This window comes from Megalobrama amblycephala, linkage group LG7 (genome assembly GCF_018812025.1).
Source record: "Megalobrama amblycephala isolate DHTTF-2021 linkage group LG7, ASM1881202v1, whole genome shotgun sequence".
Classification (NCBI taxonomy): domain Eukaryota; kingdom Metazoa; phylum Chordata; class Actinopteri; order Cypriniformes; family Xenocyprididae; genus Megalobrama; species Megalobrama amblycephala.
In genome coordinates this window covers 43,266,349-43,282,143 of record NC_063050.1, presented here as the reverse complement: position 1 = coordinate 43,282,143, position 15,795 = coordinate 43,266,349, and the positions used below count along the sequence as shown (strand labels likewise).

The 15,795-nt window shown below is 35.0% G+C and overlaps 2 protein-coding genes across 4 annotated transcripts in view; both read left to right on the top strand.

Moving 5' to 3' along the window:
• wdr19 (WD repeat domain 19) overlaps nt 1-10,631 on the top strand; it is a 29,002-nt gene extending 18,371 nt beyond the window's left edge. Inside the window, exons 25-37 of the mRNA XM_048197620.1 lie at nt 1,677-1,823; nt 2,007-2,131; nt 2,629-2,738; nt 2,953-3,021; nt 3,385-3,462; nt 4,661-4,757; nt 5,013-5,137; nt 6,249-6,330; nt 6,668-6,818; nt 8,830-8,953; nt 9,223-9,299; nt 9,394-9,540; nt 10,389-10,631. Of these exons, the coding sequence (XP_048053577.1) occupies nt 1,677-1,823; nt 2,007-2,131; nt 2,629-2,738; nt 2,953-3,021; nt 3,385-3,462; nt 4,661-4,757; nt 5,013-5,137; nt 6,249-6,330; nt 6,668-6,818; nt 8,830-8,953; nt 9,223-9,299; nt 9,394-9,508 (1,300 nt within the window). The 3' untranslated portion in view covers nt 9,509-9,540; nt 10,389-10,631. The remainder of the gene's footprint in view (nt 1-1,676; nt 1,824-2,006; nt 2,132-2,628; nt 2,739-2,952; nt 3,022-3,384; nt 3,463-4,660; nt 4,758-5,012; nt 5,138-6,248; nt 6,331-6,667; nt 6,819-8,829; nt 8,954-9,222; nt 9,300-9,393; nt 9,541-10,388) is intronic.
• A 2,300-nt stretch (nt 10,632-12,931) lies between these two features.
• Nucleotides 12,932-15,795, top strand: part of glrba (glycine receptor, beta a) — a 32,210-nt gene continuing 29,346 nt past the window's right edge. For all 3 annotated transcript variants that reach the window (XR_007185894.1, XM_048197619.1, XM_048197618.1), the window contains exons 1-2: nt 12,932-13,356; nt 15,199-15,324. Coding sequence is in view for 2 of the 3 variants with exons in the window: in XM_048197619.1 (XP_048053576.1) it covers nt 15,209-15,324 (116 nt within the window). In the remaining variant the exon portion in view is untranslated. The remainder of the gene's footprint in view (nt 13,357-15,198; nt 15,325-15,795) is intronic.

Genomic DNA, 15,795 nt, shown 5'->3' with positions numbered 1-15,795 from the left:
AGTATTCCGTTCACAAATGTTGATTACCGTGAGAACAGTGTCACGCGCTGCTGTTTCAGCCATCTTATGGTAGAAAATGTCCAAATAAATAAATGTTTAACAAGCTGACAGAAGTCGATTCAACAACAAAGACAATACTTTCAAAAACACTCAGCTATATGATTATTTTATTGAGTAATAGGGAGTGGGTTCAATCAGTGACATTATTAGATTTTATATATACGGCGTCTTCCCGTCTCCTCCTCAGTCTGCTTCCCTTAGTGTGTTTTTACAAGTAGAAAAGGCAACAATTGTATTACACCGTCCAGTTTTCCCCTGAACGATGATGTGAGCTCCTGTTGCAATTCTCGATTCAGCATAAATGACCTACAATGGCGACACAAAATCAAAATACTGCCCTAACTTCACTAGCAGAAAGGCAGCGCGATATGAACAAACCCAGATTAGAACTGAACGCGGCCTGATGGCAGCTTCACATTCTCTATATCTATCTCCTCGATGACAGTCAAGTCTTTCAATTCAGTAAAAAAGTCGCTCCTCTTCATAACATAAGGATCCGGTCCAACATATGTTGTGATTTTCTGTTTATACCTTTCTAAACCAGCACAGAAATTATTTTTCTCCATCTCTTCCATTCTAATTTTCACTGCTTGCCCTCCACCGGTATTTTGCGTGTCACCAGAACCACGTGATTGCAAACAACCTATTGTTGTATACTTGCACTAGAATATAATATATGACAATTTAGTTCAAACTTTGACCTGTGGAGGGCATTAATAAACTTAGCAGCGTCTACACTGCTGGAATTCAAATAGAGAAGAAGAAGAGAGCTAATTCAAGATGAGCATTTATGGTTAAAAAAAAAAAATAGAAAATGAGCAATGGTTTCTCGCATCGATTTTGAAATTCTCATGCTCACCTACAAGGCCTTGAATGGTTTAGTGCCACAATATCTGTCCGAACTTTTAACTGCATACACCCCAAGACGCAATCTTCGTTCTTCTGATTCTGGCTTTTTAATTGTACCTTCTACACGTTTACGCTCTATGGGTGACTGGGCTTTTTCTTCTTTTGCTCCCAAACTCTGGAATGCTCTTCCCAATGAGATCAGACATGCTGACTCTTTTAGTGTTTTTAAATCTTCACTTAAAACTTACTTTTTTAGGCTTGCATACAAATGATTATTTTTAATAAACTATATGGAGAAAAATCCTTGAATGTTTTCATCAAAAACCTTAATTTCTTGTCGACTGAAAAAAGAAAGACATGAACATCTTGGATGACATGGGGATGAGTAAATTATCAGGAAATTTTAATTAGAAAGTGAACTAATCCTTTAAGTGACCATTACATTTATTTGTTTTCATTGTTGTGAATGTTTTTTCACAAAGAAATACAATTTTGCAAAATTTGTATATAGTTATTTATGTATGTATATATGTATTTTTTTGTGGTTGACTGAAAATCTGGCTTGCGGAGTATGGAATGTGTTTTTCAACTCAGCTTATTAAATGGTCCTCTGGGAAGGCATGTTTGTCCTCTGGGGAGGAATGTTTCCTGGGTGTTTATTCTGGAAAATGTGCCTCCTCGTGTTATTCAAGAAACATTCAAGAGACAAGAAACGGCAACATCCCCTGAATTGCCACTTTCCAAATTTTGTGCTTGTTTGTGTTTAGATATAAAGAGGCAGCAATGGCCTATGAAAGTGCACGAGACTGGGACAATGTAATTCGAATCTTACTGGAGCATCTTAACAACCCTGAGGAGGCTGTCCGCATCGTACGAGAAACACAGTCCATTGAAGGAGCCAAAATGGTAGCCAGGTCAGTAAAGAGAGCTGCCTCCAAAATCTGTGTGCCTAGGAAATGAAATACCTTTTCTACTTTTATAAAATGCATTCTTAACAAATGTAAGTGATTGTCTGCATTGAACATCTGCTCTTATTTCAAGTTCTTTGCTCATTTTGATGTTCTGTTAGTGTGATTAAATGTTCTGTGACTGCACAGGTTTTTCCTGCGTTTAAGTGATTACGGCTCAGCGATCCAGTTCCTGGTTTTGTCACGTTGCAGCGATGAAGCTTTTCAGCTCGCCCAGCAGCACGGGCAGATGGAGGTCTATGCTGACATCATTGGTGAGCTCTCTGATCATCTCACACTTGGGTCATACCTACAGTACATTATATGTCTTGATAAAATATTAAACTCTGATTTTTAAAAGATGGAAATCTTAGTAGTTTTCACAATATCACAATTAATTGAAGATATATGTGTTTTTTATATCATGTGATGGGGGAAATTTTTTTTTAAGAAATATTCTAGGTTACTTTTTTTTTTTTCTTTAATCAAAAACATCATGTTTTCTTGGAAATATAATTTTAATTGGTAATTAATTCATAGGTTTTCTTATGTACTGTTCAGTACTTTTTTTCAATGCCTTACTTAAATCTTTATTTTCATTCTGTTCATTTTCTTACCAAGTTATAGAGTTAAAAAGGTGCTTCATAACAGGAATGACCTACTTCATTTCATTCTACACAGCACATAATTTACAATACTAATTTATCCAAATTGTACTGAATGAATAATTTCAATATTTAAATTTTCTATCATGCTATGTGCATGTGTCCAGGTTCGGAGGCTACAACAGAGGACTATCAGAGCATAGCGCTGTATTTTGAGGGGGAGAAGAATCATCTTCAGGCTGGGAAATTCTTTCAGAAATGTGGACAGTACAACAGGGTACAAAAACTGTGTGTGCTGTCAGATTTCTTTACCTCTTTCCTTCCCATGCCTGAGCACACTCCCTCTGTCTCTCAAACTCTCACTTTTCGTCACACTTGGTTGCCCCTCTCTCTTTGCTCATTATCCCTAGAGGGATTCTTTACTCAACTGACTGTGCTAATTACCTTGGTCATTATTATTAATATATTTGGATCTGTCTGTCCGCACACAGGCGCTGAAGCACTTTTTGAAATGTCCTAGTTCTGATGACAGTTTGGCCATAGAGATGGCCATTGAGACAGTGAGTTCATTCACTCTTTACTACATCCAATTCGTATAATTTATCACAATATACAGCATACTAGTTTTCTCTAACAGGTTTAAAAGAGCAGAAATAAACAGATATCCATTCTTCATACTGCACCTAATGCCTGAATTCAATTGTACCTTTTTTTTTTTTATTATTATGTTTTCAATTTTATACAAAATTGTAAAGATTTATAGTCTAGTCATCATGCTACTTAACAAATAATTATAATTAATGTATCTGCCAGATTTCAGAATCATGGAAAAAATGGTGATGGTGATTATGTCTAGTTGTAGCAGTTATTGCTAAAAAATTGTTGTAATGATGATGATGATTTTAATGCTGTCTGTTTAACAGGTAGGTGAAGCAAAGGATGAAGCTCTAACCAATCAGCTTATTGATTATCTGATGGGGGAAAGTGACGGAATGCCAAAGGTATTTTAAACATAACTGAGACTAAAATTGAAATTTTTTGGAGTTTAATACAGTAATTGAAACTTATTTCTTTGAATTGAAATTTTCCTCCAAGAACTATAGTTAATTTTATGTTTTTAAAGAAACTGATCATTTTATTTTAAAAGGATGCAATAAATTGATCAAAGTTACAAATTGTTACAATTGCTATAAATTGTTACAAATCTATTTCAAATAAATGTTGTTCTTTTAAACTTTCTGTTCATCAAAGAAAAATATCATGGTTTCCACAAAAATGTTAAAGAGCACAACTGTTTTTAAATTATACTTGAGCACCAAATCAGCATATTAGAATGATTTCTAAAGGGTCATGTGATACTTAAAGACTAGAGTAATGGCTGCTAAAGTTACATTTTAAAATATATTAAAACAGAAACCAGTTTTTTTAAATTGTAGTAATATTTCAAATAATTACCATTTTACTGTTTATTTTACAAATAAGAGACTTCTTTTGAAAATAAATAAATAAATAAATCTTTCAGTACAGTAGTTTTGCGACTTGCTGGATTTGTTTCCTATATGTTCCATTATTTACCCCACTGGATTCATCACCACTCCTTGCTCCAGGACTTGATTTTTCTTGATATTATTCAATAATATTTGATTACATTATAATAAACATGAGGATTATCTAGTGTCTCCAGAGAGCTCTAACATTGACTTTCACTTTATCATTTATTGTCAGTTTGTTTCTTGTAAATGCGTGTCCTCTTTTAAAATTTGTGGGCATTGAACCCTTTAAGTGTGTTAAGAGTCTTTAAAACAAGCTATTGATTGGTTCCTGTTGTCCTTACACTCATCATCTCTCTCTCTCTTGCGTGTCACTGCATGTGTGTAGTCTCTTGCCGTGAGTAGCTCATTGCATCTGCTGATACTTCCCCTTGTGGTGACCCAGCAGAAGGCACTTCTGTGTGTCTGTGTGTACATGTGAAAGTGTGTTTGTGTTTCAGTAGAGTTCCTCTCCTTTATTACTTCATATTCTGACTGTGTGTGTTGGTGTTGTAGTTGTTTAAACTGTACTGTATATGTTTGAAAATGGTTGGATTCAGTCCAAATCATTGTGTATAGATGTTGGGTTTTTGATGATACTTAGCATCAGCAGTGTTATCAGAAATATTATATCATCCAGGTAATATTTGTTGGTTCTGCTCTTTTCTAGGATGCAAAATATCTGTTCCGGTTATACATGGCTCTCAAACAGTACAGAGAGGCAGCGAGAACGGCTATTATAATCGCTAGAGAGGAGCAATCTGCAGGTCTGATTTTAGTGCTTTTTGGTCAGTTATCCAGGTTTATAATGTTATTTTAGTAAACAGATTGTCATTCAATGTTTTTTGGGAACATGTTGCACCTTTACCTGATTTGTATAATTCTTATCAACTTATTAACTCCAACCAAGCACTAAAACAATCCAGACACTTTGTGCAAATAGGAAGACGTAATGCATTCTTAGGGAATTCCCACCCTGTGTTTTTTTGTGAAGCACACTTATTTGTGTGTGTGTGTTGTAGGAAACTACAGGAATGCCCATGATGTTTTGTTCAGCATGTACGCTGAGCTTCAGACACAGCACATTAAGATCCCAGCAGAGATGGCCACAAACCTGATGATCCTGCACAGCTACATACTAGTGAAGGTGGGAAACATGTTTACACTGTGGACGATAACACTCGCGTACATTATTTGAAGCAAAGCAATGTAAAGTTCAATGTCACTGTTACAACGTTTATTCTTTACATTTTATGTAGTGGGCCCAAAAAGTAAAAATTAACGAATGATGTTGGAGTATATTACAAAATAGCAAACCAGTGGGTTCAGTATATTTTTATTTATTTATTTTTATTTATTTTTTTTAAAGAAATTCATACTTTTATTCAGCAATGACACATTAAATTGATCAAAAGTTACAGTAAAGATTTTCACATTGTTACAAAAATTAAATTAAAGTGTAACCGTTTCCACAAAACTATTAAGCAGCACAACTGTTTTCAACATTAATAATAAGTTTAATAAATGTTTCTTGAGCAGCAAATCAGCATATTAGAATGATTTCTGAAGGATCATGTGACACTGAAGACTGGAGTAATGAATGTTGATAATTCAGCTTTGTCATCACAGGAATAAATTACATTTTAAAATATATTAAAATATTGTAATAAGTATTTCTGTGTTTTTTCTGTATTTTTATCAAATAAATTCAGCCTTGGTGAGCATAAGACTTTTACATTTAAATAATATAACTGACCTCAAACATTTGAATGGTAGAATATATATATATATATATATATATATATATATATATATATATATATATATATATATATATATATATTGGTGTTTATATTTGAAAAACAGACAAGAAAATCTTTTTCGTTTTTAGTACATCATTGTCATGTAAACGTACCCTAAAAATAACCTACCTGTAGATACCAGTTGGTTGTGCATTGCTTGATTTGATGTTTTGTATCTAATACTTGGAAAATCATACATTTTAAATGTGGTTTAATTGACGAGAAGTGTTCAAATACTTGTTGTGGCCCTACAATATTTCATGTTTATTTAGTGAAGAAAACTGAATAAACAAACAAGGATAATGGAGGCCTAGAATTCTGTCAATGTCGGACATTCATATTCTACAGAAATCTGTTTAGCTTCCTTCTGAGTTTTTTAAGTGATTTGATGTGCATGTGCTCATGAGTTATTCACTGTTCTGGGAAGTTGATGTTTGTTTTTCATTCATTTTTCAGATCCATGTTAAAAGGGGAGATCATTTAAAGGGGGCACGAATGCTTATCCGTGTGTCCAACAACATCAGCAAATTCCCATCCCGTGAGCCTCTCTTGTACACTCACACATACTTCAGTACTGTTATGGCTGTCAGATCCACTAGATCTTTTCTCATATAAAGAGGAGATGGCAACCTCTTCGTCTGTATCACTGGTTTAACTGTCGATAATGGATCACTTGCGCTTGTAAGCTAATTATATATTGAACCTGACATCATTGAAACGCTTTAAGAGTTATACGACAGTGATGAGTAATGACCTGTTTCCACACAATAGCAGTTGTGGTCTTCCTGAGCAATGCGCTTTTTTGAGCTAACGTTGTAGGCTCTGGATCCACCTTTAATGTAGCATAAAGCTGTGTGTGTGTTTATGGCCTACAGACATTGTTCCCATCCTCACATCAGCGGTTATTGAATGTCATCGTGCTGGACTAAGGAACTCTGCTTTCAGTTTTGCCTCTATGCTAATGAGACCAGAGTATCGTAACAAGATTGATCTCAAATACAAGAAGAAAATAGAGGCCATGGTCCGGTAAGACACACAAAGGAAATTTGCTAATAATGAATTTCGGCCATTAATAGGGTTGTTCATTTGCACATGGTGTCTGTGTTGTTTTAGCACTCAATTCACTAAATCAATTATGCAAAAATGGTAAAAGCCTTAAATAGTGTGTCATGGTATTGTGCTGTTTCAGAGAATTGCACCATTATCCACAACAATATTTAAGTCCCCCCTGCCAAACTTTTTTTTTTCTTGAAGGATTAGTACACTTCAGAATTAAATTTTCCTGATAGTTTATTAACCCCTATGTCATCCAAAATGTTTATGTCTTTCTTCAATTGAAAAGAAATTAAGGTTTTTGAGGAAAACATTCCAGGATTTTTCTCCATATAGTGGACTTCAACAGTTACCAATGGGTTGAAGGTCCAAATTGCAGTTTCAGTGCAGCTTCAAAGGGCTCTACACAATCCCAGCAGAGCAATACAGGTCTTATCTAGCCAAATGATCAGTAATTTTCTAAAAAAAAAAAAAAAAAAAACTAAAGGTACAAAATTAACCACAAATGCTCTGCGATGCGCAACACATTACATAATCACATCGGAAAGGTCACGCGTGATGTAGGAACGGCCTTTCCAGAAAAAGGGCCCTACCGCGGTACTTCCGCCTATGTCACACCTTACCTTACCATGTTTACGTAATGCATGGCACATCATAGAGCAGTTGCAAGATGAATGTTTTCTGGTTATAAAATGACTGATCGTTTGGCTAGATAAGACCTTAATTCCTCGGCTGAGATTGTGTAGAGCCCTTTAAAGCTGCACTGAAACTGCAGTTTGCACTTTCAACCCATTGGTAACTGTTGAAGTCCACTATATGGAGAAAAATCCTGGAATGTTTTCCTCAAAAACCTTAATTTCTTTTGAACTGAAGAAAGAAAGACATGAACATCTTGGGTGACATGGGGATGAATAAATTATCAGGAAATTTTAATTCTGAAGTGAACTAATCCTTTAAGAAAAAAATGTTGGGGGGGGGGGGGGATTTTAAATATTGTTGTGGTTAATGTTGCAATTTACTGAAACAGCGCGATGCCATGACACGCTTTTTAAGGCTTTTACCATTTTTGCATAATTGGTTTAGTGAATTGAGTGCTGAAAGAAAGAAAGACCTAAACATCTTGGATGACATGGGGGTGAGTAAATTATCAAGAAATTTTAATTTTGAAGTGAACTAATCCTTTAATAACACTAGAACAGTCCATGGATTAACATAAGTAACTAAAATAAGTATAATTAAATTAAATTATTTTAAAATATAAATTAAATTAAGTTTCAGATTCCAGAAGTTTTAAGAGCTGAATGTTCTTCAGGGATCCCACTGTTTTCAACCATTGAATTTACATGACTATTGATGTCATTCCTGATTTACTGGATAAGGATAAAGTGTTTTTTTCTCACAGCAAAATATTTTAGAGCTTGGCATAAATTTAATTCAATTCAATTCACATTTATTTGTATAGCGCTTTTCACGATACATATAGTTTCAAAGCAGCTTTACAGAGAATGCATGTCAACATTACAATTAAGAGAATATATATAATAAATATATATAAAAAATAATATATATATATATATATATATATATATATATATATATATATATATATATATATATATATATATATTTATTATATTATATTAAGATTTTATTAATTTACATGACTTATGTGTAGACTTTTAAAATTAGGCTACCTCATATACACATATACCAGGTATAACCACTGGTTTAAACTGGACTGTGGATGTTTTTTCATTCTGTCCATCTATGAACTAGTGCCTTTTACATATAGAAAACAAGAAATAAACTTCTTTGCACTTTATACAGTTGTTTGATAAGTTTTTGCTTTCTTGAGGTATTCTGTTTTTCTTCAATCTGTTGTATTTGAGGGTATTTTTTATATACAGAAATTTTTCAACCTCCAAACTACAATCCTGCTGTTACAAGTGACCCAATCACTGACTTTTTTTGTGTTTTCCATTAGTCGTCCAGATACTTCTGAGGTCGAGGAGGAGAGCTCACCCTGTCCGTACTGCGGCTTCAGCCTGCCTGACTGCGAGCTTCTCTGTCCCGGCTGCAAAAACAGTCTGCCCTACTGTATCGCCACAGTGAGTACACACAACTTAATCTACTGCATCACTGAACACAAGCAGCTCTTGCAACCTGCAGCTTCAGTTCCACAGTGCAGACGTCACAGAGAACCTTCCTCTGCCTGAAAAACACCCTATTTTAACTTCCTCTCTAGGTGCAATTTTTCATTCATGACTTGTCCATGACTGTAATGAGAGGAATGACAATAAACTTGACTCGACCTTTTAGTGAGCAAATGTAGCACAGTTACACAATCTGTCTGATAGATGTGTGTCACAATTTTCAGGGTCGTCACTTGGTCAAGGAGGATTGGTGTGTCTGCCCACACTGTGATTTTCCTGCTCTCTACTCGCAATTCACCCAGTAAGTCTCATCCATCTATGGTCCATATATACATCTACCTATCTAGTCATCTATCCATCCATTGATTTTCTGTATTTGTATGTGTTTGTTTCAGGCTCTTAGAGACAGAGGCAGTATGCCCCATGTGCTCTGAGACTTTAAATGTCAGTGAGGTGAAAAAAGTGTTGGACTGCTCAAAATATCTGCAGCAGGACCAACTGGAGCGCTGAGATCTAGAGAGCAAGAAAAGAGAAATGAAAGGGTAATGAGAGAAAAACATCTCTTGCTATTTTTACTCATACAATGGGGACTAAATGTCTGAGACTCATAAAAATGCTACTTGTTTGCGTTTATCTAATTTAATACAGTTTTAAAAATTAGAATAAAATTGTAATTTTTACATAATATTTATTTTTAACATTTACATTTTTATTTTAAATCAAAAGTTCACACACAAACAGAAAAATGAAAATTCGGTCATCATTTACTCACCCTCATGTAATTCTGAACCTGTATGTCTTTGTTTCTTCTGTGGAACATAAAAAATATATATTTTGAAGAACATTGGCAAACAAACAATTTTGGGTCCCATTGACTTAAAAAAATAAATAAATAAATAAAACACTGAGACAAGATATCTTCTTTTATGTTCCACAGAAGAAAGAAAGCCTTTTTCATTTCTGGGTGAACTATTGAACTATAAGTATTTCTTATTTGTTACATTTTTCAAAATGTCAAAACTTTTTGTTTTTTAGGTTTGTATTTATTTCCACTGTATATACCTATACAGCACGCTTTCCAAAAGATACAGATATATGTCAGAGACTTCTAGCACTTATATTTCCTTAATGAAATAACATTATGATGGAAATTTGTGTCATTCATATTTTTATTATGTAGTAACTATTATTGTATATTATTGTATAACATAATAATATTTGTATTTATTGTGTCCTTTTTAATAGCACAGCTTCCCATATCTGATTGCTGACAGATATGGAATATTACAGTGTTTTAATTATTATTTTTTCATGATTATTTTTGTAAACAAAGCAAAAATGGACAATTTTGTAAAACATCTAAAGTGGCTCTTATGTTTTCTGTTTTCAGATGAAGTGATTTGATGTTCTCAAATTTGATGACAATCACACGTCTGATGATGTGTGATGGTGACTCATTACAGAATCAATATTGTGGGATCAATATTGTAGTCTTTTAAGCGAGGCATGATTGTATTTTTATGATATTATTGAAAGTACAAAAATGTTTTTTTTTATTTATTTACCAATATTGTAGCAATTTGTAATCATGGTATATTTATCTTAAAATACAGAATAAAAAAAGAAACATGTACATTAAATGTTTATCATCAGTATATCTGTATAGTTACTCTAAAATGTGCTTCTACAGTGTCTTAAAGATGAAGTGTATACTTTCATCTGCCATTGGCTGTACAAACAGGTAGTCCCACCCTAAACTCATGCCATTGGCTAAGTCGAAGTTGCTATGTCGGGCCTTTCAAACACACAAAGCAATGTTGAAATCACCACAAAGCCTCAGCATTTTTACTTTTTGGGGAAATCCACCTATGAATGTTATCTCTGCATATTAAACTTGCATAGGAGAAAATTGCACATCAGCTTTAATCTGAGTGGTCTATACTGCTGTTTTGTAGCCTGGCCACAAGAGTTCAGCACTGCAGTGAGCTAATAAAAGGAGAAAGACAGTTAATCTAACCACCCAAATGCTGACATTTATTATGAGCTGGACTGTCCGTTCACCTTACATGTGGCCTTAAATTTATTAGTACAAATTGATTTAAGGTCAACGACTCTGTCTTTTAAAGTTGAGCTTCACCTCACTGCTTTAGACATTTAGGCCAATAGTTATGCATTTTGTATAAGCTTTAGCTGTACTAAGAAAATTGTAATTCTATTTATTAGAGCTTGTGAGGCCTGATTTATTTGCATGTTGTGGTATATCTCTGCTCTGAGGCTGAACTAAATGAGAGATTGAAGTATGTGCTTTAATGGGATAGTTCACCCAAAATAAAAACATTCTGTCATCATTTACTCACCTCATGCCATTCAAAATCCTGTATGACTTTGATTCTTTTGTATAACACAAAAGAAGATATTCTGAAGAATGTTGGTTACCAAATAGTTTTGGTGACCATTGACTTCCTTTGTATGGACAAAACATTGAGATATTTCTGAAAATATCTTATTTAATGTTCTGCAGAAGAAAGAAAGCCATACAGGTTTGGAACAACATGAGGGTGAGTAAATGATGACCGTTTTCATTTTTGGGTGAACTATCCCTTTAACATATATTATTGGCCCATACATTTTAGGTGTCCCTGTGTTGTGTGACAGATTTTTATGAAGGTATTTATAAAAAGTATTTCAATTAAAAGCAAAAAAATCAGGTCAATGCTCTTATAATACAAATTTCATATTATAATGTGAATTAAAAATATGTACCCTTGCTCCATGTCTTTGGACATGGTATCCAATCAGTGAACTCAATTCTTTGTTTATAGTGGTCAAATTTGCCCGAGCACAAGATGAATTGTGTTCTTGTCAGCCTTGGACAGATGGTGTGTGTGTGTGTGTGTGTGTGTGTGTGTGTGTGTGTGTGTGTGTGTGTTTTATGTATATGTGTAGAAGGCATGAAAGCATGTCCCATATTTGGCATAGCATCTGCCTTGTTTTTATTATCAGAGCGGTTATGTAGTATGTTGTGTAATGATCACTTTATAAGAATAATAGTCACTTACTGTAGTTGTTTTACTTAAAGCCTAATTCCCCTGTGAAAATACCACATCTGACAACTTTGTGTGCGTGTGATGGAGGAGCTGATGTTTTACAGCATCTGAAATGCTGAGGTAAGTTTGTAATTTGTAAAGACCATCATGAAGCTGTCCAGTGTGTGTGTGTGTGTGTGAGAGCGTGAGCGCAGAGAGAGAGAGAGAGAGTTTGTGTGTATCTCCTCTGCAGCATGCTGGCGTTGTGCCACACTGAGCAGAATGGCTTCACAAATTCCGAAACACAATTGTAGTGTTTTATTTCCCAGTTGCATTGTATTTCTTTGTATTGGTCTCACACACACACACACACACACACACACACACACACACCTATGCACCAAAGTTTTATATGCTGTCACTTCATGTATGTGTACAGTATATACAGATAGAATGTAAGAGATGGATAGATGGGTAGATAGATCTGTTTAAAACTATTTTTAAGGTATACAGATCAAATATAATTAATTTTATTCTCTCTCTACATATATAATACTTTATATATTTATACTTACATTAAGCAATATATTATATATATATATGATATAAATATATAATTAATATATGTATTATGTATATAAGATATACTGAGCAAATATAATTCAACTTCTCATATTGTAAATGTGAATCTTGCTCATTCCCATTCTCACATGGGATCGTTTATCTTTCCTGCCACTTCCCCTCTCTCTCTCTCTCTCTCTCTCTCTCTCGCACACACACACACACACACACACACACACAGCCCATCCCTTGCCCTCATTTAGTTCTGTGGTCTCAGTGTAAATCTGTTAAGAGAGAGGGGATGTGATTTAATGTGACACAAAGGACACGTCGAGGTGAGGAGGAGCTGTTCACAAAACCACTAACATCTCGTGAATTCTTAAGTCTTGCTTCGTGTAATCAGAGTGTGCTGCTTTCGCTGTCATTTCGTTGAATCCGCGTGTGTTCATGTACGTTTAACAGCTTAAATTGATTTTACATAACACATTTACCTCATATCTTAAAATTCACTTAATGATATTGTAGCTCAGTAGGTTTCGTAACTTAAATCCAGGCAGAGAAAGTGACGCCGGTGCGGGACAGAGCTTGCTTCGTCACGCGAGAGCACAGCAGCAGCCTCACTGCAGCGGGACAGGTGCATGCACGCGCAATCCATAACACACACAGAAACTGAGCCCGGAGTGTGGATATACATACAATGACAGGCATGTGTGTTTGCTGGAAGCGTGTTTGAGCGCGGGGAACTACTATCATCTGTGTTTTCTTCATAAGGTGAGGCTAAGTGTCTTCATACTGTCATATGTTCAGATGTTCTCACTGACGCGCGCTTTTTTCGCTTCCACATGATTTCGCAAGTTCTCAGAGAGACTTATTACGGGTGTCTTTATTGTAGTATAAGTCTGCACTGGAGGGTCGGTAAGAGTGTTAACGGTGTGGTGAGTGTTCTCTGGTGTTCCCACTGCGGATCTCTAGAGCTGAATTTAGTCCCTGGTGTTTTTCACTCCGCCGCTGGAGCGAGAGCTTTTATTAGCGTTAATTAATCTGCACATTATTCTCAAGGTCTGATCAAGGCGCGAGGAATAAGCTGTTTTGTAAGAGATTGTATTAAGCAAGGGACATTTCTCTATCAAGATACACAACCAAACCAAACATTTTTAGATAGGCCTATATTATAAGCTAGTTCAAAACTAATTCTTACATTTTTGTGTTTTTGACCAATATCATATTTTTGCTATTGTAGCTGTTACATAGCGTACATTCAAACGGTGAACAAAAATGAAAATGGATTTTAACCAAAATGTTGAACTGTGTTCTCAGGACAAGAATATTTCTGATAAAGTTAGCACATTTTTTTTTATTTATTTTTGCTCGTGTGCTTTGGACTAAACACTGATTTGATATTCCATTTGCAGTTCTGCATTTGCATTTTCATGAATTGTTTTCTTTCATAACTGTTATACTGTATTTATTTATTTAATTTGTTTAGCTGAAAGGCCTATAATGGGTAATTCAATGTTTCTTTGTGACAACCTAGTTCCAGACCATAAAAACTATGACAACATGCCCCCAGGTGAACCTGTGTACTGTGAACTGTTTCTGTTGTCCTGGGAAATCACAAGCAAAATGTTCAATAGCTAGACAGCTAGTCTTGATCTCCCATATAAAAATACAAGAAACTATACGTGAGAAATATAACAGAATACAAGACATAGCTACAGATTTCATTCAGTTTGTAGATCCTTAATGCTTTAATGCTTTCTATTCACACCACTCATTCAAATGCTGTTAGGCCTACATTTTCATCTTTAAAAACAATGCACATCTTTCATACATCACATATAATGGATGAAATGATTATTATTAATAGGTTAAATGATGGTTAAAATATTATATACTACATATTATATACTATATATATTATGAAATATTATATTACATACGTGGCCTCTACAAGCTTAATCAACTTTTACAAAAGACATTGTTCTTGGTACAATATCATCAGTGCATACTGACAGCAAATATTATGGTGTGGTTCAACCTCCTTTTAAAGTTATTATGAAATCGAAATTGACAATTCTTATTTTTTTAATGGAATATTGCAGTATTATTTATCTGTGCACATCATTATTCTTAAAATTCATGTGCCCTCCTAATCTATAATCAAAATGACTTCCCCTTTCTCTTTCACAACAACATCTCTTCTCTTCCCTGATTACGTGTTTACTGGTGCAAGAACGGGACAACCTGTCACTCACATGAGATCACAGCAATAGCAAACCACAACAATCCAATCAATGGACGAAATCAAGTCCCACCCTACATTTTTTCTTGTCGAGAAGCTGTTTCACTTGGATATACGACATAATATGGAAGACTATCCAACTTCCATGGTGACTTTATATGTAACTGTGTTAGCACAAAACATTTTTTTGAAAGAGAAATTTTATATATCTAGAATTTACGTTGTTATCTATTCAGCAGTAACTTGTTCAAGTGAAATGATTATTCCTGATCTGGCCTGATGTTTTGCATTGATGTAGTACATGCTATAGTTACATTCAAAAGTGTTTGCCATTGTATTTTTGCTGACTAATGTGTCTGTGTGTGTTGCAGGTGTGCAGTCATGGTTCTTAAGTGGCTGATCTTGTTGATGCTGTTGGTTCAGTTCTCAGCAGAAAGCAATGCAGAAGGAGGCAAACCCAAGAAGGGGAAAAAGGGCAAACAAGTCATCTGTCCCTCGTAAGTCTCCCAGGCAGTAACACACACTCGCATACACACATATGTGTGCTGATCCCATAATCATTTAAGGTTGCCAAGGATGCAAGGATGTCAGTCATGAAGAATTACAGTGCTGTTAAGCAGAGTAAAAGTCTGGCGATAAATTTTAGAGCCTGCTAGACTGGATGTTTCTGTTAGCACTGGTCCAGGAACAGCTGTGTCCTTGTCAACACTCTCTATTACATACTAACAAATCCAGCTAAACTGGCCTCAGGCCACAGGCAGGGCCAGTGGTCCATATCCGTATGACTAAGCATGAGTAAGTGTCTCTGCTTTTTACTGTATTTTCTGATAGCTGACATTATTCCAGAGGAATTGAGTAGTGAATAGTTCTTGAATCTGAGAGGGCTGTGACTCTTTTCCAGGGCAAGTTAAGTCCTAGTATGATAAATGATGTACTGTCAGTATAATGTGCATGTGTCTGTTTTGACA